Here is a 22,734-nt window from a genome sequence, read left to right on the forward strand (position 1 = left end):
ATGCATTTATCTCAAAGCTTGAGAAGGACTCGGTGTCCTCGGCACGCAGGCCCAGTCCAGACCTGTTAGAAAATTCCTTCTACACCGGTCGACTCTGTGGCATGAGCAGCGTAAATATATTCTGTAACGTTGTGTTTGCAATTGTCATGTGCGGTTTCTCACGAACGTTTTGATTTGTTGACAGACCCCTCCAACCTTAACCAAATCTGTATGTAGGGGTTTGGAGCAACCAACTGGCCAGGCACTGCTCTCCTCAGACAACCGTGTCAAACTGAGTGTCAAGCCTGACTAACTTGTGTGAGTTTGTAAAGGAATTTGATGCTTTCGTAGATGCATAGCTACCAAATTGAAGGCCCAGTGTGTATGTTACTAACCTGCAGGAATACTTTTTTTGACTTTCCGTGACGTCGTTAAAAGTGGAAATTCAAATGAGTACTTTCCAAAAGTATTACTACGTTTCGATAGTGCCATAGCTGTACTTCTGTCATCATTTTTCTTATAAACCACTTCGCTCAGGTGTCTTTAAATTGGTATACTCCAGTCTGACACTTGGCTTCAGAGCACTCTTTTCCATTGTAAAGGCAGAGCATTAGGTAGGGTATGTGTTTTATGGAACATACCAGCTCTTATTATGCTGGCTTTAGGTTCTTAGTAAGCTTAAGAGATAGGATCCAAGTTTTCTCACATAAATCATTTTCTCCTCTTCCAGCTTTATTGAGATATAATTGCTATAACATTGTCACACAAATCTTGACTTAAAATATTTCTTTTGGAACAATAAATACTAAGTAAAAAATATAATTGCTATTCAATTGGGATGTTCTTTGTTTTTTTTTACATTCACGGATATAGCTACTATGATTGTATTTGTCTGCCATACTATTTCATGGAACTGAATTGTCCAGGCATAAATAATCTTCAAAATTAGAGAAGCCTTTGTCATAAATGATTAGACTTTCGACAATAGCATGATAAAATTTTAATACTTATAATTCTTACAAGATTGTATCCTTAACTGTGTTCCTCATGAAAGATTAAATTTTTAAAAAAAAAGATACGGTAGTCCTTCTGAATTTTAATCTTGAGTGGGTTAAAAAGAAACATGAGAACTTCCAGATTTAGGGTAGCAGAGACCATCTTCTTTATCTTGTCACAGCATATAGTATTTTTAAATAATTTATTCCTTTACTTTTTTAAAAATAATTTTCATTGAACTTTAGAGAGAAAGGAAGGGGGGAGAGAGAGGAAAAAACATGGATGTGAGAGTGAAACATCGATCAGTTGCCTCCCGCATGTGCCCCGACTGGGGATCGAACCCCCAACCTGGGCATGTGCCCTGACTGGGAATTGAACCCATGACCTTTTGGTGTATAGGATGACCAACCACGCCACACTGGCCAGGGCAGGGATAACTTTGTAAGCACCTGTTTAATATGACCTTACTTTAATGAAGTTGTCTGTTGATATTAGAGAATTTGCATTGCATTAAAAATAAAAATGTAAGTCTTGCAATTTAGATTTAGGATTTTCCTCCAATTTAGCCTACATTAACCTGAAAGTTTCAGAATTAAACTCTTGAGGAAAAATCTGGCAATTATTTTTAAGAGTCTGCTTCTACATAATATCTAAGTCACCTTCTTTATGTTTTATTTTGTTATATTAAAATAGCATTAGGAAAAGTTATCAATAGATACACTCAATTAAAAAGGAAATCTATTTAAAGTTTCAAACAAAACAGCTCTGTTTTATTTTTTGACCATGGAAGCCATGTCTTCTATACTCAAAGTTAAGTTGACCACTGGTAATAGGACTAAGAAACGTTTTTGTCGCAAACATGGCATAATTTTATCGTAATATTAATTATATCATGTTATTATAGTATGTGACATTGGAACTGAATAGATAGGACTTTATCTATGGAAAAAGAGCTTAACCGTGTAGTCCGGGAGAAAATACTTACAGTTAGAAAGCATCAGAAACACAGGAGCTGCTGAGGACCAGATCAGTAAAAAGGAGAATGTATAGAAACTACAGTGTGGAGTAGTGATCCGTCAGTGAAGCCTCAGCAGCAGGGAAAGTTAGGGAACATTTGGGACTTGGGCTAGGCCTTGAAGGAAAGGAGACACTTAGAACATTTTGGGTAATCTTCTACCAAGAAGATGAACCGTTACTTAGAACTGCTTTGCTGGATTTTTAAATGGTGTGTGTGTTAACCAGAGCCCTGAGAACTAAGTTCCTGATGAAATAAATAAATGTGTAATATAACTGTGAATTACTACTAAAATTTATCCCATTCGTATCATATCATTTAAAATTATATTAATATTATAAGATATATCATTAATATTTAACCTGTAATTAAATTTTAATATTTTGGTTTTACTGAATTTTAACAAATTTTACTTTTTGTTTTCAGCATATGCCTGTTTTTGAATTACTACTAGACTTATAAGCTCTCAGTACTATATTGAGAACTATTTTCAGTTTATATCTATCTGATTTTTCTAAGAAGGATGTTCACACTTCACTTGCTTTAAAAACAAACAAACCCTCTAACGTAATAAGTCAGCTCATTAATAACAATTTATTTTAAAAATAACACTAAGTTCGATGATAAATTTATAAATCTCATAAGAGCATGTATAGTTTCAGAATTGTTCTATACTTATAAAATGTGGAATTAAGTTATACCTAGGAAAAGCTTGATTTTTATATTGTGTTACTTAATGATTTCTTTCCCATCGTAGCCTGTACAGGTCAGAAAAGAGGGAAAGAAGCTCAGGGAGGAGGAAGTTCATCAAAAAAGCAGAAACGAAGCCATAAAGCGACAGTGGTAAACAACAAAAAGAAGGGAAAAGGCAGTAAGTTGTAAAACCTCTAATTTTTTAGATAAAAAATAATGGCGGATATGGTGATCACTTTGTAAGGTATATAAATGTTGAATTACTATTTTGTAAGCCTGAAAGTAATTACTGTATGTCAACTATTCCAGTAATTTAAAAAATTAAGGCGGATATTTTTCCCCCATTAAGGTATTCAGGATATGGTATATAAGTCAATATATGTATTTTATTGAATCCTCACCTGAGGATATGTTTTTTATTGATTTGAGAGAGAGGAAGGATGTCAGAAAGAGAGAGAGATGAGAGAGAGAGAACCATTGATTGGTTGCCTCCTGTACAAACCTGCAACCTGGGTATGTGCCCTGACTGGGAGTTGAACCTGAGACCTTTCAGTGTATGTATGGGATGACGCTCCAACCAACTGAGCCACACCGGCCAGGGCTAAGTCAGTATTTTAATTTTGTCACTACCCACAAAATGTCACACAAGTCTTCAGATCCTAGGTAAATTCTTGGTCTTAATCAGCAGTGTCATTAATTGCTGATGAATGAGCCAGTGATCTTTTTTAAAATAACAGCTACCGCTCCTATAATGTAAACAACGTTTCCATGTTTGTTTTATGCTCCATAGTTCTTTCCCCTTGTCATATCACATTATGAAATGCTTCAGTTCTGTATTATTTTTATTACGATAAATTGATTGCTTTGTCATTCTTCAAGGCAAAATCAGCCTAGAAGAGAACAGTCAAGACAGCTTTGGCGCTGTCATCCCAACAACTCCAGCTCCCACCTTGATCTTGGGTACCTCAGCCATGTGGCCAAGAGTAGCCATGAGCAGTATATACTGTGCACATTGGTTAAGGGGGCTCTAACTGAAGACTTAACTTTAGCAATGACTGTTCATCGGCCTACAGGGATATATATACTGTATTTCTCCTGAGAGCTGCACATGTTATCTCTCTCTTGTAGACGAAGTGAGAAGCGGAAAATATGTAAAGAATTTTTTTTCAGGTGCCCCACACTGACTCCTGCTGCTCTTCCAGGAGACTCCTGCCACCTCCACTGCCTGACCTTGGCTCTCGGCCGGCTTGGCTGCACTTCAGTGCAGAAAGGGTTATGCGGCCAGCGCCCCGAGGTTCTGCTGAGCCCATATGACTTCCAGGCGGTGAATATGGCGTTCCTTGGGGCCCCGGGCGGCTGTGCTCAGCAAGGCCATGAGAGCCAGGCTGAGTCAGACCACTGCATCGTAGTGGGCCAAGCCTTGGGGGCTTAGCGAGGAGTTGCCAGGGGTTCCAGAGCAGCAGTGGGGGGTCTGGGCGGGGATTTGATTAGGAAACATGGTGTAAGAGAGTGGTGGCGTCTCTCTGTTCCTAGAACACCACCGTGGAGGAGATGCTATATACCTTCCCTGTCTGGAGTATTTTTCAGGCCGTGAGAGCCTAACTATATTCTTTTATTTTTGGTAGCTGTTGTTAAATGAAGAATCAATAAATAGATGCCAATTTGATCATCAATTATTTGGAGTAACTAATAGGATAGTTAAAGCATTTTTTATTACACTATGATGTTTGTGTCTTCAAGACTTTAGCATTTAAATGACATTTCCTAAGAGGGGTCATCTTCAGCAAGACAGTTAACATTCATATAATTAAGATAAAACTTTTGATTGCTTTCTCTCATTTTAATTATTGGGCTTACACCTTGGTAAATCAGAATGAGGATACCATCCATTCTTTGAAAATAATTCAGTTAAATGAATTAACTCTCATGGAATCTAAAATAATACTTTTTATCCAGAAAGAGGAAATTGATGGGAAAATCAGTGCCATCATCTTAGTCAATCACATGTTAAACTTACCAAGGTGTTAACCATTTCTATGGTACTGAGGCTTTAGTCAGCAAAACAGATGTAACATAATATTACATAGCCCTCAGGATTTTTCATAAATTACTGAATCCGTTTACCAGGGTAAAACTGATGGTTTATTGCAGCCAGCAAGCTATTATTTAAGAAATTCATTATATGTATCAAAGTTTAGTGTTTACTCCCGAATAATCTTTATTGAACATGATGATTATGCATCATTGTTTATTTGTGGCCAAAGGAGTAGTATACATTTATACAATCTAAAATGTTAAAATTAAGAAGTTTATATAGTGAGTCGGTTTAAAAGATTCTGTATTCTATTTTTTTATATATTAACATAATGGAATAAAAAGCCATTCAGATAATGACTGTAATTTGACAGTTTACCAGGTATAATGGAAGATTAGGGTTGTTTTTTGTGTTTTTTTAAAAAAATACTATTGGCAACTCAGGTAAGAAGAGTTTTGTTTTGCTTAACTGTGCCGGTGCATTTGTACACGATGATTTTTCAAGCGTTTAGGCAGCTTCTATAAAACAAGTTGTATACTGTAGTAATAAATTCACATGGTTAATTTTAAATTGTCCATTAAAATCTGTGACAAAACCTTTGGTACTTTTCTGTTTCTAATGCTTTCCTTTCGCTTGTTTTTTCAGCCAACAGTAGCGACAGCGAAGAACTTTCTGCCGGGGAGAGTGTCACCAAGACTCAGCCGGTCAGATCCCTCTCCACGGGAGTGAAGGCTCACAGCGCCAAGTCGCCTGCGCGGACACAGTCGCCAGGGAAATGTGGAAAGAATGGGGATAAGGATCCTGATCTCAAGGAACCCAGTAACCGGTTACCCAAAGTTTACAAGTGGAGCTTTCAGATGTGTAAGTGGCAGGTGCTGAATTGACAGTTGAGTCAATCTGTAAGAAACTTCATCCTGGTAACTCTTGATGCGAGTAATTGAAAAGCAGTTTATAACCAAGCTTAAGAGACCCAATAACCAGTTGCATCATAGAGACTTTATTTGGATCTTGATTTGAATAAACAGATTGCTAAAAGAAAAATTTGAAGAAAAATATCAACATTGGCTAGGTATTTCTGATGAGGGGTGGGGAGTGCAAGGGGTATAAATGAGACAAGGTTTGACATGAATTGCTAATAACTGAAGGTGGGTGATGGGTGTATGGGGCTTCATTATACTATATACTTGAGTGTACATGAGAAATCTCCATAATATATATATATTTTTTGGGGATGGGTGGAGACTACCCCAGCTTCTTAAAATATTCTTAGGATATTGGAAATTGCTTAAGAGCCTTTGAAAAAAAGTTTCTCCAATTTAAAAGTTATATACATTTATACTCAAAAAAAAATCTAAAAAGGATTTTAAAAAATGTATCCACAGTCCTGACAATCGAAAATATAAACAATTTTAACATTTTGGTGTCTTCCAAGTTTTGTTTCTAAGTATGAGTTTATATGATATACTGTGATGATACTGTACATAATGTGGAATTTTTAGCATACATGTGTAGGTTGTTAAGGTCTTTTATTCTCCACACTCATTAGTTCAACAAGTATTGTGCATATATTATGCGCCAGGCATTGTTCTAGGCTAAGAAAAAAATCTTAGGGAAACAAATTTACAAGCCTTATTTTTTTAGTTTTTCTTCTTGACCTCATTCTATAGCCACACTATAGATTGTTTCTTTTATAAACATTTTGTTGAAAAATGCATATTAATAGAAGTGTTAAAATTTACAGCGGACCTTGAAAATATGACAACTGCTGAACGCATCACAATTCTTCAAGAAAAATTGCAAGAAATCAGAAAACATTATCTGTCATTAAAATCTGAAGTAGCTTCCATTGATCGTAGGAGAAAGCGTTTGAAGAAGAAAGAAAGAGAAAGTAAGTGTTTTTACCATTACTTACACATAAAGCAGCTGTGACTCTGCATTGGACTCACAGGAGTTTGTCCTGTATATCTTTAGGCAAGTTCTTTAAGCTGTCTTATTTTCCTCACCTATCAAATGGAAAAAATTGTCGAAAGAAAAATGATCTCAAACATAATGTTCACTTTCATAGAGCATACAGTCTGCCCAAAAATAATCCTAATAAAATTTCGGTTATTCAAAAGTGCGGTGGCCCTAGCCTGTTGTGGCTCAGTTGGTTGAGCTTTGTCCCATGCACTGAGAGGTCACAGGTTCGATTCCCTGTCAGGGCACGTGCCGGGGTTGTGGGCTCGATCCCCAGTAGGGGGCGTGCGGGGTCAGCCAATCATTGATTCTCTCTCATCATTGATGTTTCTTATCGTCCTCTCCCTTCCTCTCTGAAATCAATAAAAATATATTTAAAAATAAAAATGAAAGTGCTATGAAGAGAATAGACTGAATCTAAAGGGAAAACTTGTCTTAGTTTCAGCACAGGCTGCCATGACAAAGTGCCACAGACTGGTATGTGGCGCCAGTGTTGGAAATGAGGAAGACCTAGAGAAGACAGGTTGAAGGCTGGGGACAGAGAGGACCAGAAGCTGCTTTACTCCTGTTTCTTTTTGAAATGCCTCTTGGACTTCCAAGTGGCACGCCAGGTAGACAGTGGGATATAGAAGTTCGTAGCTCAGGGAGAAATCAAGACTAGGGATAGAATTTTCAAGTCATCTATAGTACAACAGTTACTGCACATGGTTTTTTAAGCCCCAGTACTTGAGTAAGTCACCCAGGAAAGAAGTGTGGATCGGAATGAACAGGAAACCTGGAATAAGCCAGCTTTTATAGGTGGAGCGAGGAGAAGCCAGAGCAGCAAGGAGTAGCCGTGAATGAAGAAAACCAGGAGAAGATGGCCAAGTAAAGAGTTTTAGGAGGAGGGGAGTAGCCCGCTGTGTGATGCAGTAGTTGAGCTGTGGACCCTTTTGTTCCGTCTTTAAGAAGCAGTTAGCCTTCCATTCTCATCACCATTTAAATTCACAAGGAAGTCCAAACACAGAAAGATACAGGAATTAGGGGGGGGAGATTTTGGGGTGGATTATAGATTTTTTCTATTGGATTCAAAGCTCTTTCTGGCATTTGTTTTATTATTACAGAAAGTTGGCTCTCTTTTATTTCCATGCCCTGATAGACTGTCTCTTCACCTATCCAGACAGGAGCAGTTCCTAGTCTGTCCTTTCTATTCCATCTGCTTAGCTTCTTGAGACATAACTTGGTTTTCCTCTCTTTATATTATAGGATTATGAGAATTAACTGTTCTTTTCTTTTTAAATCCTTACCTGAAGACATGCTTTTTATTGATTTTCAAAAGAGGAAAGGAGAGGGAGAGAGAGAGGAACATCAATGTGAGAATGAAACATCGATTGGTTGCCTCCCACTCACACCCTGACTAGGGATCAAACCCGAAACCTGGGTATGTGCCCTGACCAGGAATTGAACCCACAACCTTCTGGTGTACAGGACGACACTCCAACCAACAAAGCCACAGCAGCCAGGGATGCTTTTTTTTTTTAAATTTATTTATTGTATTTATTGGGGTGACTTTGGTTAAAAAAGCTATGTAGGTAACATTGACTGCTCTTGTAAGCTAAATAATTTTGGAGAATACAGCCGAATTGTAGTCCAGTGATTTACTCCTGTTTATTGCTGGGTATACAATTTATTTTTAAGCTATTGATTGGGTTTCCCTTTCCCTTTAGGTGCTGCTACATCCTCATCCTCTTCTTCACCCTCATCCAGCTCCATAACAGCTGCTGTTATGTTAACTTTAGCTGAACCATCAATGTCCAGCGCATCACAAAATGGAATGTCAGTTGAGTGCAGGTGACAGCAGGACTTGCTAAAGCACTTTGCACTTAATGGCTGTGAGGGCCACGTCTTTTTTATACTGCACAGTGGCACAAAAAAATCAGACAAAGCACTATTTTATATTTAAAAATTGTTTCTTGACAAGCTGACTTGGCACTTAAGTGCACTTTTTTTATGAAGAAAAAGTACAATGAACTGCTTTTCCTCAAGCAATAATTGTTTCCAACTTGTCTGGGAATTGTGTGTCTGGTGACTTGAAGGCCTTCCACTGTGGCTAATGGAGGCTTTTCACTGCCTGTAGAGACAATACAGTAAGCGCCAATTATTGGGTGGCCAGAAAATGGTAAGATAACTTACTGTATATGTATTCCCTTGTATTTTGTTAAAGCTGGAGCATTTGATATTTTTCCATTTATTTATGAAAAAAATATGAACCTATTTTCATTTGTACAAGCTAATTGTTTTTTAAAGAGAGTCACTTTGCGGTGGCTTTAATTGTATAAGTCAAGCACATGTAATAAATTCAAAACCTGCCGTTAACAGGACATCAGACATCAGTCCTGGTAACCAAATATTAAAGATTCTCTTTAAAAAAGACTGAACATGTTTACAGGTTTGAATTAGGCTAAAAGGTCTTGCAGTGGCTTTTCATACCCCTTCAAATTGGAATGGAACTACTGTACTTTGCCATTTTTCTATAAATCAGTATTTTTTTTTAATTTTGATATAATACATTGTGTGAAAAAAGAAAATGGCTAATAAACTGTATTAAATCTTAAACAATGTATAAAGATTGTATTTAGCCAGTTCAAAGTGTATATTTATTCATAATGAATTATAACAGTTATATTTTTGTGTTTTCTTGTAAATGTTTCTTTTCCTTAAATACAGATAACTCATTTGTATTGCTTATTTTATTATGAGCTACAACAAGAGGACTTCAGGAACAAGTAAACTGTATTAGTATGGTTCAAGGTTGAAGTATAAATAGGTAATCGGGTAGTAGGCCTATGAAATTAAATGCCTTGTATAAAATAAATGAACGCAGAATTGTTTTCACTTGTATTGACTTTATGTTGTATGATTCCAACCTCTGTTCTGTTTGGCACTTGTATTTAATTCTCCACCTTTGTAAGACATTTGTATATTGCGGATGTGTTCATTCAAGCTATTTAATACCTGGCACTGTTAATACACAGTACTTTACTGTACAGACTGTTTTACTGTTTTAATTGTAGTTCTGTGTACTTTTTTTTTTAATGGGGCTGGCATGTTTTATTTGTTTTCAGGCAATATGATGTGAGAATTTTGAAGCGTTTTGTTGTAGATGCTAACGTGTCAGAATCCTTTACATTCAACTTTTCTAAGAAAAGCATTTTCAGTCTTGTAGTGTGTGCTTACAGTAACTAATTTTGTTGAAAATGGTTTCAAGTTACTCAAATTTGTACAGGACTGTAAAGATTTGTTGACAGCAAAACATTGAAGAAAAAGCTTATAGAATAAAAGCTATAAAGTATATATTAGGATCTGCAAACAATGAAGAATTATGTAATATATTGTACAAATGTAAGCAAAGGCTCTGAAATAAAATGCCATAGTTTGTGAGTCATTGATTTTGTTTCTAAAAGATTAAGTAATTTTGGTTCATTTCTGTACGTGATGACTGATTGCAACATATATCTCCAGGCTGTATTGTCAGGAGGGGTCAATTGACATACAGAAAGGGGAATGTTCTATCCATAAAAATTAAAAGTCCACTAACCAGATACAGGATTTATTAGGCCTTCTTTTATCTTTGTATACAGTTTTGCTCGAGTCTGAGCATGATGAATACTTAAGACTTGGAGATTTGTCTAAAGAATAAAATCAAGACTTTAACATACTTGAAACCATTACCAGAAGCTCCTCCCCCCCCCCTTTTTAATTGATTTTAGAGAGAGAGAGAAAGAGAGAGAAATCCATGTCTGTTATCCAATACGCACACCTAGGGCAACCTAGGGAATGCTTCCTGATAGGGAATCGAACCTCTGCCCTCTGGTGCTTGGGACAGAGCTCCAGCCAACTGAGCCACACAGGCCAGGGCACCACCTTTTTTTTCTTTTAAATTGTAATTGTCTTAATTTGCATGGACCCTTGTTGGTCTCATACTTTTAGTGTACTCTACTCATGCACATGGGAATGGGTGGGCATTGCTAAAACAGTAGTCAGGCCCTGCCCTCACAGAGCCCTGTTTACTTGGCTGCAGTAGGACCTGATCTTTTTCTTAGATCTCCAGTGATTTAATGTGCTCCAGGTTGAGAATCACCGCTTTACTTCAAACCTTTTAAGATCAATAGTTTTTTTGACCCATTTAATGAACTTCCCACAAAGAGAAAATACTGTTTTAAAAACATACTGTTTCAAGGCCTATAAAGCTCAAATGTGTACTTTTTTACGATTTATTTATTATTGTTTAAAGTATTGCATGTCTTCTTTTTCCCCCATTGACACACACATCTCCCCCCCCCCCCCCCCCGCCACTCCCACCCCGGAGGGCAAGCCCCCACCACCCCAGTTTCCCTGTCCATTGGTTGTACTAATATGCATGCATACAAGTCCTTTGGTTGGTCTCTAACCCTCCTCCCCTGTCCCTTGTCTCTATTTTTATCAGTTTATGTTGGCCATTATATCCCACATATGAGTGAAATCATGTGATGTTTATCTTTCTCCGACTGGCTTATTTCACTTAGCATAATGCTCTCCAGTTCCATCCATGCTGTTGCAAATGGTAAAAGTTCCTTCTTTTTTCTAGCAGCGTCAAATGTGTATTTAAAAAAAAATACTATTTTTTTTTTAGAGAGGAAGGGAGAGACATCAAAGATGAAAATCATTGATCGGCTGCCTTGTGCAGCCCTCCACCCCCAACTGGGGATCAGACCCAGGGTTGCAGGCTCTCTCCCTCTCCCTTCCTCTCTGAAATCAATAAAAGCATACGTAAGAAAAAGAAAAACTATATATTAAAAACAAAACAGGAACACGGATCCGGACCCCGCCCCGCCAGTGGGTGTTTGCTGCCGCCAGCGCAGCTGTCTCCGCCCCCAGCACGGCCGCAGGGGGTCGGGGGGAAACGACGCAGGAGCGGAAGGGGCGTGGCTACGACCGGAAGTGTGGCTCCGGGAGGCCTGGGGCTAAGAATGGCGGAGCCCGTGCGCAGCAGCGGGAGGAAGGAGAAGCGTGCTCTGGCGCGCGGCCGGCGCGCTGTCGCAGAGCCTGGGGCGTCTGTCGGTCCGCAGAGCCCGGGCGGCGGCGGCGGGCCCGCGCAGGGAGACTACCTGGTGGGACAGGTGGCCGACAGCCTGGTCCGCGGCGGAGGCGGAGGCGGCACCGGGCGGCTGGCGGCCCTCTTCAGCTCCCGGGAGCCGCAGCGCCCCCCTGTGTACGTGCCGGTGCCCAAAGTAAGTCCCCGTGGGAACCGCTTTCAGACAGGAGTCCGCCTCGCGGGGCGTGGTTTCCAATGTGGGCAGATGGGGTGCATCTCAGGTGCCCTTGCATTGCTGAGCGTGCCAGGGAGAGAGAGACGCTAACTTATCAAGACCACTGAATTGTTGTGCTTTTTTAAATTAATTTTTTAGAGAGAGAGGGAGAGGGATGGAGAGAGAGAAACATCAATGAGAGAGAAACATCATTGATTGGCTGCCTCCTGCACGCCCATCCTGGGGATGGAACCGTGACCTCCTGGTCCCTGGGCCGAAGCTCAACCGCTGAGCCACGCCGGCCGGGCAGGACCACTGAATTATTAAGGATGAGGTCTCACACCTGACTTCACACTTTTCAAAGGAAACCACCAAAAAAAGGCAGCGGGAGGAGGAGGAGGAGGAGGAAGAAAGTCCGGCCCTAACTGGAAGCCCACGTTTGCAAGAACCTGCCAAAAAAGTGAAAGTGAAGAAACTTTCTGATGCCGAGAAGAAGTTGGCAGACAGGTTGGTAAAATTCTCTTAGTTGAGAGTGAAGAATGGAGATGGGAAAGAAACAGAGGTTATTACACCTGCATTAGCCATCTTAATTTTTTCTCATTTCCCAATTATATCTATACTTTTATATTTGTATTATGGAAAACCTCATATATATTGAAAACTTGAAAAGATAAGGACCCCAGGTACCGAACAGCAGCAGCAGTGGTTACTACTGGGCCAGTCTTATTTCATCTTTATTTCAGCATGGGCCTCTCCTTATCCTATATAATAAAAGCCTAATATGCTAAGTGTCCCATCATACATTCAACCAATCAAAGCATAATATGCTAATGATATGCTAAGGTAGCTCAACCCCTTATTATGATGTTCACTGACCACCAGGGAGCAGACAGTCAACCAGTCGCTATAATGTGCACTAACTACCAGGGGGAAGACACTCCAACTGGTAGGTTAGCTTGCTGCTGGGGTCCGGATGATCGGGACTGAGCGAGATGGGCCGGACATGCTCCCCCCTCCCCCCCACAAGGTCCCTCCCTGGCTACCAACCTCCCATGTCCCTTTCCGGTCCAGCAGTTGTGCACTGGTGGGGTTCCTCGGCCTGGCCTGCACCCTCTCACAATCCCGGACCCCCTCGGGGGATGTCGGAGAGTCCGTTTCAGCCTGATCCTGCTCAACACAGAAGCTGCCACCTGGTGGTCAGTGCGCTCCCACAGGGGGAGCGCCGCTCAGCCAGAAGCCAGGCTCACAGGGAGCAGGCCTAAGCCATCAGTCAGACATCCCCCGAGGGCTCCCAGACTGCGAGAGGGCGCAGGCCAGGCTGAGGGATCCGCCCCCTCCCCCCCCCAGTGCATGAATTTTGTGCACAGGGCCTCTAGTCTATATTATAAAAAGCCAGTGGCCATGATGTCATAACACCAGAATGACCAAACGACCTGTCACCAGGCGGTGCATTGATGGGTCCCACGGTGGCAGCGGCAGGCGAGATCTCTGGGTCTTGCGGGATTTGGCATGCTGGGCCTCTAGTGGGAGAATAATAGTGATCAGCATTTACTGAGGACTGACTGTGGGAGAGACGGCCTTTTCCTTGAGAGGCCGAAGAGGCCGTTCTTGTTTCTTTTATGTGTCTACACCCGTGGTCGGCAAATTGCGGCTCTTTGGCCCCTTGAGTGTGGGTGGCTCTTCCACAAAATATCACGGCCTGGGCGAGTCTATTTTGAAGAAGTGGCATTAGAAGAAGTTTAAGTTTAAAAAATTTGGCTCTCAAAAGAAATTTCAATCGTTGTACTGTTGATATTTGGCTCTGTTGACTAATGAGTTTGCCGACCACTGGTCTACACCATTTTATCATGAACTTTGCTTATCTCTTCAGAGCCTGGACTTCTAAAAGGTCTCTAACTGTCTCTATCTTTGTATTAGCAGAGGCTAGAACTGAGCAGGAACCCAGGGAATAGTGAGTGAATGAATGAATGGATGAATGAATGAATGACTCCTACTCCCCATTCTCCCCTCACTCCTTAAGATACCCCATCAGTTTTATTATTGGACTGATTGATGTTCAGACCTCACTTTATCCATGTGCCCCAAGACTTTATTTGCCGTTTCAGAATTTACATTCAACAAGCAATCCTTTAAATATACAAAACTAATAAAAGTAGGAAATCTGGTTTTTCCCATTGGCCAGATTGCTTTTACAGCATTATTTTGCAGGTGTATTGACCTTTCTAGACCCCCAGGGGGTGCTGCAGTACCCCTAGAGTTCCAGGGCAGATAATGGAATTAGGCATTGGGAGAGTGTCAGCTAAATCTCCAAGGGCTTTAAATGAACCCACTTTTGTTTAAATGAACTTCTGTTCCTGCTGTTACCTGGCAGTCCTAACATATCTTCAAAAATGGAGCTTTTTCTGACTGTTGAATTTTCTAAAGATGCTGGTCACTTTTTGATAATGCTACTTTTGATAATGCTACTTGACTCATGACTATTATTTCTTCTTCCTTTTTTTTTTTTTTGCCATAAAAAGAGAAAATGCTCTAGCAAGTGCTGATTTAGAAGAAGAAATTCACCAGAAACAAGGGCAGAAAAGGAAAATTTCTCAATCAGGTGTTCAAGTAGCAGATAAAAAAATACCTGCTGATGAAGATCACACAGCTGTCAATCAACGGAAGAAAATTCAAATCAACCAAGAAGAAGAGAGGCTAAAGAATGAGAGAACTGTGTTTGTGGGGAATTTGCCTGTCACATGCAATAAGAAGGTGAGTGTGCAGTATGTAGATGGTACGGATTCAGAGAAGGGAGTCATTTATAACTTGGTTTAATGTTCCTCTATGGAGTAAGCACACACAATAAGTCATTGATTCCTAACTTCATTCTACATGACTACATAAGTCATTCTGTAGATTGATGCCAGTATCCACCCCTCTTTTCTGCCCCCATAGTCACTGGCCAGTTCAGGCTTTTGCAAATCTTATCTGAACAATTGCAGTCAGTGATCCTGCCTTACCTTCTGTCAGTGCTCCTGCGTGCAGGGATGTCTGTCTCTTTCCTTCACTGTGTTCTCCCTGGCACCTGACACAGTGCCCTGCACATATTAGAGGCTCAATAAATATTTACTGTGTAACGGAGAGAACGCATCCTCGGTTTCCTCCGTTATGTTCTGTTCACTAAGCCGGAACGTGCCCTTTTCTTCCTTCTGAGTTCCTGTCCAAGTCACACCGTTTGGCAGTTTCTTGGGTCAAAATCCTGCTCATTTTGTTTATTTATTTAGTATATTCTCATTGATTTCAGTGAGGTACAGAGGGGGAGAGAGAGATAGAAACATCAGTGATGAGAGAGAATCCTGGATCGGCTGCCTCCTGCACACCGCACACTGGGGATCGAGCCCACAACGGGGCATGTGCTCTGACCGGGAATTGAACCGTGACCTCCTGGTTCATAGGTCGATGCTCGACCACTGAGCCACGCCAGCCGGGCCTGCTCATCTTTTAAAGGACACCTTAAATTCCACTTTAAAACAAACAGTACAAAAAAACTCACTTCCTGTTTTTTCCTTTCCCCCTTACCCTGTTGTCTCCTAGCGTTTTATTTGTGATTATTTTGTAGGACACAACACATTTGTGGCACAGTTTTGGTTAGTGATCTTTCTGTTAGATTAATAGAGGCTCCAGGGAAGGGAGTGTGTGTGATGTGTTGCACGTTTAATTCATTCTTTATGAATTAGAATTGATCATAATTCTAGCTGTAAAACATACATTCTTCACATCTGGAGCCAGACATAAGAAGAATATATAAAATTTCCACCAGACTTTTCTTCCATCCGTGGTCCTAATTCCACACAGCGGGGGAATTTCTCATGGTGAGATAACCTTAAAGTTCATTTCTGGTTTAAGCCAGTGTGAAAAGATGAGAGAATTTATGGACTTGATCCTCTTAGTTTACATGTGGTAAAGATTATCAGAGGTTGAAAGACAAAAGTGTTACGTACCTTAGAGATACTAACATGAACTTACATTGTGTTTTCTTTTTTCCCATGTTTCAGTAAAAAGTGTCTTTCAACCTGAATAGTCACCTGCTTTTTCTGAAATGTTCTTAAAATAAAACCTGGCAATAAATGATTATCAGACTGTTTTCCTTAATTCCTTTTTGTAGCCATTTATTTGATGCTCTGGAAGTGAACTAAAGTATGTGCTGTTTTATTTTAGAAGCTGAAGTCGTTCTTTAAAGAGTACGGGCCAATAGAATCGGTGCGATTTCGTTCTGTGGTATGTTTTCTTCCCCCTTATAACTGCATAATCGTGAGACATCGTGCATTGAAATCAGACCTGTTACCCTGGTGGTATTAGTGAGGTGGATGAGCACTTGACTTTCACTTTTTGACTTTAAACCTAATATTTGAATCAAGAGTTCAAGTCTAGCCCAAGAGAAAAGTCGTTTTTAGTACCTCTTGCTGACTCTTGTCCTTGTTAAATAATTTAGCGAGTCACAGAGTGAAATGATATCCTTGCTGCTAAGGCCAGCACTGCATTTTGGAGGGTAGATGGGTGACTTGTGTTTGCTGTGTCCGTTGAGTAAGCGGAAATATTAATACTTACTGAAGAGCATTTCTGGGATTGTAGGCTTTCAATCTGGGAGGTTTGTGTGGCCGCTTCATACAGTGTGTATGTTCTGAACATAGAAAAATGAAGTATTTTTTAAAAGTCACTTTACTGTAAAACTATACGAGTGCATGGTATCTCACTTCACTCTGTAGACCAGGAATAGTCGTGTTTCTCAGAGCATGAAATGAGCAGTGTTCATACCTTTGGAATGTAATTAATGTGTATTAGGACACAGGAAACGTTTATTCCTCGTCTCTCAACGTGATTCTCTAAAGTGGGGCTTCTCAACCTTGGTACTATTGACATTGTGCTGGAGAATTCTTTGCTGTTGGAGGCTGTCCTGTGCATTGTGGGATATTTAGCAGCGTCCTTGGCTTCTACCCGTTAGATGCTGGAACCACCCTGCCCACCCTGTGGTAACAGCCCAAAACATCTCAGATGTTGCCAGGTGTCCTCAGAGGGCAGAACTGCCCGCCTCTCTCAAAGTGGACAGTGCCCAAGGCTCGGGCACAGCTTCCATCATTTTCATCATGGTGTTTGTTTCTCACTTTGTCACGTGTGTTTTGTCTGCCCTTCTGAGTCCTGCTTCCCCATATCCGATCCTTGCCTGACACAGGCACTCGGGTGTCTTGCCATGACCCCGATTTCGGCGTGCCTGTGCTTTCGTCCCAGCCTGTGCTGCCTACCGATCCTCTATATGATGTAGTGCCATCAGCTGCAAGCCTAGTGTTTGTCATCCCTGCCTGCTTTTCAGCTGTGGTTTCTTCTCAAGAGGAATCATTCATTGCTTTTTCTTTCTTTTTTTTTGTTAATCCTCACTGGAGGCTATTTTTTACTTTAGAGAGTGTAAAGGGGGGCGGGGGGAGAAACGGGGGAAGAGAGAGAAACATTGATGTGAGGGAGCCACATCAATTGGTTGCCTCCCACGTGTGCCCCAACCGGGGTGGGGAACCTGCAACCCAGGTATGTGCCCTTGACCTGAATCGAACTGCCACCCCTTGGTTCCTGGGCCAGTGCTCTAACCACTGAACCCTGCTGGCCAGGGCGCCCTAGAATGTTTTTAATCAGATATTTAGAGCGTATTAATTATAACTAAAGTAATATTTCAAATAATGAATTTTCTTTACTTTTTTTTTTCTTTTTAAAAGATTCCAGCAGAAGGAACGATGTCCAAAAAGTTGGCTGCAATAAAGTAAGTTTATAATCAGAGAAACGGAGTAGTCTTATATTCGTTTCCATTTTGGTTAAAACCGAGACCATCTCTTAGCTTCATAGATTTTTATACTTGGAGAAAACATCATGCTTTACTGGTCCTTTTTGCCTGTAAATAGCATATAAATTTGTCAAATGTTTGTCTTTAAGCCTCAAGGTGAATTGTAAAGTCACGGAAAGTATTGTGAAATAACCTACTAGAAAAGGGGACTCAGTGACAGCTGGTAGGAAGGCGTGGGTTATGTGTTTCAGCCAGTGTCTGTGTAGGTGGTGTGTTATTTTTGTTGTTATTCAATATTTATTGAAAGAGATGGAACTTCCTCCAGGAATTCTTGTCATATGTATAGACTGAGAGTAGAAAACAAGCTATTTATTTTGGTGACTTTGAGATGAACAATTTTACATGGTCCTTTTTTATTTTTTATTTTTGTAGGCGTAAAATTCATCCTGATCAGAAAAATATTAATGCGTATGTAGTATTTAAGGATGAGAGCGCTGCTACTAAAGCATTGAACAGGTAATTTTATCTCTCTGAGGTCTGACAGAATTATTCAAGTAGCTATGGGTATTTTTAATTCTTTGGTTTCACTTTAAAGCCAATGGTACAGGAACTCAGTGCTACTTTTTAAGAGCCATTTTCCCTTCATATGTCTAAAGCAGAAATGGGGCCCAAATCGCCGATGGATTCCGTATTAGAGTTGACCTGGCATCTGAGACCTCATCTGTGAGTATCTGCGAGTTCTTTTTAAAAAAATACATTTTATTGATTTTTTTACAGAGAGGAAGGGAGAGGGAGAGGGAGAGAGAGCCAGAAACATCGATGAGAGAGAAACATCAATCAGCTGCCTCCCGCCCACCCCCTACTGGGGATGTGCCCGCAACCAAGGTACATGCCCTTGACCGGAATCGAACCTGGGACCCTTCTGTCCGCAGGCCGGCGCTCTATCCACTGAGCCAAACCGGTTAGGGCTATGCGAGTTCTTTAAAGAACTTAGAGCCTTGGAGAGAGTTTTCCTCTGAGATTTGCTTGGAGAGGAGTGGGCTCAGCAGTGTGAGGGGGGCACCTCTGGGCACAGCACTGGTCCCTGGGATGACACAGGAATGGTCACTTCAGCTTCAGGAGCGTGGCCCCCCTCCCACCCTCTGGTTGAAATCATCGTGGAGAGTTAGGCTGGCAGGTGAGTGAGAGCTCACGGCTTCTTTCATAGATGGTGGGCTAGGAAGTTAAATTACTCATTAGATCATTTTTGAGTCTCTGTGTTAGGCGTCCTGTGCTGAGAAAGTCTCGGTTCTCCAGGAGTTCCCAGTATAAAGGTTACAGTTCGATTCCTGATCAGGGCACATGCCCGGTTGCAGGCTCAATCCCTAATAGGGAACATGCAGGAGGCAGCTGATCAGTGATTCTCTCTCATCACTGATGCTTCTATCGCTCTCTCCCTCTCCCTTCCTCTCTGAAATCAATAAATACCTATATTTTTAAAAGTCTCTTGAAACAAATGAGTAAGAGCTCTCCATAGAAGCGTAGGTTAATTGCTGGTGGTGTCAGAGTGACATAGTTAAGAAGTGACAGGCCTGGTTGACATCCCTGGCTGCGACTGTGGACCAAGCACAGGATCAGCAAGCTGGCCTGCTCCACTTGCTGGCTGCTCTTTTCAATAAAGTTTTATTAACATACAAACACCCCATTGGGTTGGTATTACTGTGCGATAGGCAGAAGGGAGTAGTTACAACAGAGACCGCGGGGCCCACAGCCTGGACCATGTGCCGTGGCCCTTTCCCCCAGCACAGCGCGCCCTTCTCGAGCACGGCCCGGGCCAGTCTTGTCGCTGACAACAAAAGGCCGCTCCCTCTTGCAGTTTCACTCCCGTTCCCGCGGGGAAGGTGGGAGAGACAGACTCACACAAGGGACGGGTGTGGTGAACCCCGGAGACGGACACCTGTGGCGTGTGGGGGTGGGGGTGGGGGTGGGGAGAGGGAAAAGCTGGGCTCTAGGGTGACCCACGTCCTGTTCCGGTGAGTGACTGTGTGTCTTTGTGTTTCAGAGGGACAAGCGATCGGTGTTTGTGGGGAATCTCCCGTACAGTAAGTGTGTATAAACAAAGTACCTGTTTGTTGTTAAAGTACCGGAAATAACCACTGAGAAGCACCTGTCTGTGTGTTAGGAGGAACTTTAAAAAGGCAGGCATGTAGCCTCACTAATGTTCCCGGGGCTGGTGTGAAACCTCCGGCTCCCTACAGCGATCCCAGGCTGCGCCTCCACGCCGGTGAATTTGTTTTCAGAAATTGAAGACTCCGCGGTGGAGGACCACTTTGAGGACTGCGGGAACATCGTGGCCGTGAGGATCGTGAGAGACCCGCTGACCGGCGTGGGCCGAGGGTTTGGCTATGTGCTCTTCGAGGTACGGAGACCGCTGCACTGTCACGTGCCCCTGAGATGCACTGGGAGGGCGGGGCGCTGCGTGTCGTCATTCACACATAACTGTCACTCGCCCTCCAATTCCTGGATTAAAAAACTAAATTAAAAAAGACAGATTCCAATGGGCTATTACTAATGAGGTAAGTTATGTGACATTTCCAGATAGCTTTAAGAAAGGAGCACACAGCCTTCCGATCCCATCAGCGCTGTTTTGTGGTTATCTTACCGTTTCTCTGCCTTCCGATCCCATCAGCGCTGTTTTGTGGTTATCTTACCGTTTCTCTGCCCTTGGTCTTTCTTCTGTGTCCTGATAAATTCCTCAGGTTCTTTAAGACACATCTCGTGTATATTCAGGGTTGTTGGCATTTAGTAACTCTATATTAGAAGATTGATAGGAGTTGGGATCTGAACGGAACCCTATGAGGCATCTTGTCCAGCAGCTCGGGCACCATAGTAGAGTCAGCTGCTACATCCGGGCTTTTGCAGGAAGAGCCTTGTGCGAAGGAGGCTCATTGGGTTGTAAAGATTGCATGTGAGCATGTGACTGCCTAGCCTGCTGCCGGGTGAGAGTTCATTATACAGCGAGAAAAGGGCAGCCTGTTGGGCTGTGACTTACCCTATAACCTGACAAGGCAGCTGGACTGCTTCTGGGGAAACGTGTGAGGAGCATGATTAACCCTTTGCACTCGCTTGCTTTTTTCTCCATTCCTTTATTCTACTCGGGATTTAATTTTTTAAATACCCCAGATTTTACAAAGCGCGGCAGTAGAATAAAAAACTGGAGTTTCTTTTCATACAAACTTATTTATTTGGATTTTTTTATATTTCAAATTATTGATACATTCAAAGAGTAATTTTAATCTCTATAATTTTTCATGGTGTGATATTTTTTGAAACATTCACCCACATGAAGACCTGGTTTACATTCACATGTCTCGCAAATATAAATCGTCTCTCTTCTTCCTCCTTTGATTTTTCTGTTAGAACAAACAACACAATCTTTGTGTTTTTTGTTAGGGTGAGGTGTGATTATATGGAGCTTTCCATCTAAACGTTGCTCTAAGTTAGTGGATAATAATCTACCCCTGGAAGTTAGTGTACCATCTCTGAATTCTCCAACAAGGTCATGTACTAGTTTCCTAATAAATTTCACATGCGTTATCAGTTTTTCATTTTTTTCTTTTTTGGCATCAGTTGAGACGGCATTTACATTTTACTTGTCCTTTCATGCTAATGAAAACAAGAAAAGATACTGGAAAAATAGACAAAAATCCCCCTTCCCCCCGCGGTGAAACTACGTGTCGAGTGTGGCTCGACATACGAGCTGCTACCGATGCTAACCGTGTCGAGTCACACTCGACATCCAAGTGCAAAAGGTTAAAAGGAGACCACAGCCCAGCAGCGGCGACACTGGGCCTGGACTCCTGGATATGGAAGTGGCGGGGGGCGCGGGGGGGGGGGTCTGTGTGCAAGCCGTTCTAATCCGTTCAATTTGCGATTTGACTAGTGTCTTTGCAGATGAGTTTCTGGTTGAAATTAATATATTGATTTGTATTGCAGAATACAGATGCTGTTCACCTTGCTCTGAAATTAAATAATTCTGAACTGATGGGGAGAAAACTCAGAGTCATGCGTTCTGTTAATAAAGACAAATTAAAACAAAACTCAAATCCCAGTTTGAAGAATGTCAGTAAACCTAAGAAGGGACTTAATTTTGCTTCCAAAAATGTAGGACATTCTAAAAGTTTATTTATTGGAGAAAAAGCTGTTGTCGTCAAGAAGAAAAAGAAAGGACAGAAGAAAAGTGGACGAACTAAGAAACAGAAAAAACAGAAGTAGCAACTCGAAGCTTTACCTTTTCTACTGAGCTCTGATAATAAAACGTGGTGAAACCATGTATTGAGTTTCAGAATTTTTTGGGGTGGTGAATGTGAACATGGAAATGTTTGCAGTTTATTTGCATTGTAATAGTACCTTTGAAGCATTTCCTGTAGGATGTAGGCAGGTTAGTTACCATGGGTTAGTTTTAGGGCATGTAGCTCGCGAGCCGCAATTTGCCGACCACGGGGTTAGAGCATCCTCCTCCTACGACTAGGTTGTGGGTTCCATCCCCAGTCAGGGCACATACAAGAATCAGCCAATGAATGCATAAATCAGTGGTACACAAATCTGTTTCCTCTCTAAATAAATAAATAAATTAAAAAATAGAGAAATTTCTGTCTCAATACTCAATAGACCCAGGACCTTGTTCCTAAGATGCTGACCTCACCTCACTGCCCTGAGGGCTCAGTGATTAAGCAAGGGAGATGGAGGGGGTAGAGGCAGGGCACTAGGTGAGGCCAGTTTGAGTCAAAGGGGAAAAAAGTTGAAATAAAGGGCCAGATGGAAGAAAACAAGGCTTCTGCGCGGTTACAGGAGAGTTCCCTGTCCCTGGAGCAGGCGTCCTCACACTACGGCCCACGTGCCATATGCGGGTGTTTTTGCCGTTTTGTTTTTTTACTTCAAAATAAGATATGTGCAGTGTGCATAGGAATTTGTTCATAGTTTTTTTTAAACTATAGTCCGGCCCTCC

The 22,734-nt window shown here is 41.5% G+C and overlaps 2 protein-coding genes across 7 annotated transcripts in view; both read left to right on the top strand.

The window, feature by feature from the left end:
- ARID4B (AT-rich interaction domain 4B) overlaps nucleotides 1-9,643 on the top strand; it is a 63,991-nt gene extending 54,348 nt beyond the window's left edge. For 5 of the 6 annotated variants that reach the window (XM_079763534.1, XM_079763537.1, XM_079763538.1 and 2 more), the window contains 4 exons: nucleotides 2,748-2,861; nucleotides 5,364-5,579; nucleotides 6,460-6,606; nucleotides 8,381-9,643. In XM_079763534.1, the coding sequence (XP_079619660.1) occupies nucleotides 2,748-2,861; nucleotides 5,364-5,579; nucleotides 6,460-6,606; nucleotides 8,381-8,508 (605 nt within the window). In that variant the 3' untranslated portion in view covers nucleotides 8,509-9,643. The other variant, XM_079763539.1, reaches the window with a different exon arrangement.
- A 2,002-nt stretch (nucleotides 9,644-11,645) lies between these two features.
- RBM34 (RNA binding motif protein 34) lies at nucleotides 11,646-22,061 on the top strand. Its single transcript, XM_079763471.1, has 10 exons — nucleotides 11,646-11,923; nucleotides 12,306-12,448; nucleotides 14,461-14,692; nucleotides 16,139-16,198; nucleotides 17,683-17,726; nucleotides 18,180-18,263; nucleotides 18,407-18,470; nucleotides 19,789-19,828; nucleotides 20,027-20,145; nucleotides 21,723-22,061. Exons 1-10 carry the CDS (start codon nucleotides 11,663-11,665, stop codon nucleotides 21,999-22,001), a joined length of 1,326 nt encoding a protein of 441 aa, XP_079619597.1. The 5' UTR covers nucleotides 11,646-11,662; the 3' UTR covers nucleotides 22,002-22,061.
- Nucleotides 22,062-22,734: the final 673 nt, after the last annotated feature.

Source organism: Cnephaeus nilssonii, assembly GCF_951640355.1.
Source record: "Cnephaeus nilssonii genome assembly, chromosome: 23".
NCBI lineage: Eukaryota > Metazoa > Chordata > Mammalia > Chiroptera > Vespertilionidae > Cnephaeus > Cnephaeus nilssonii.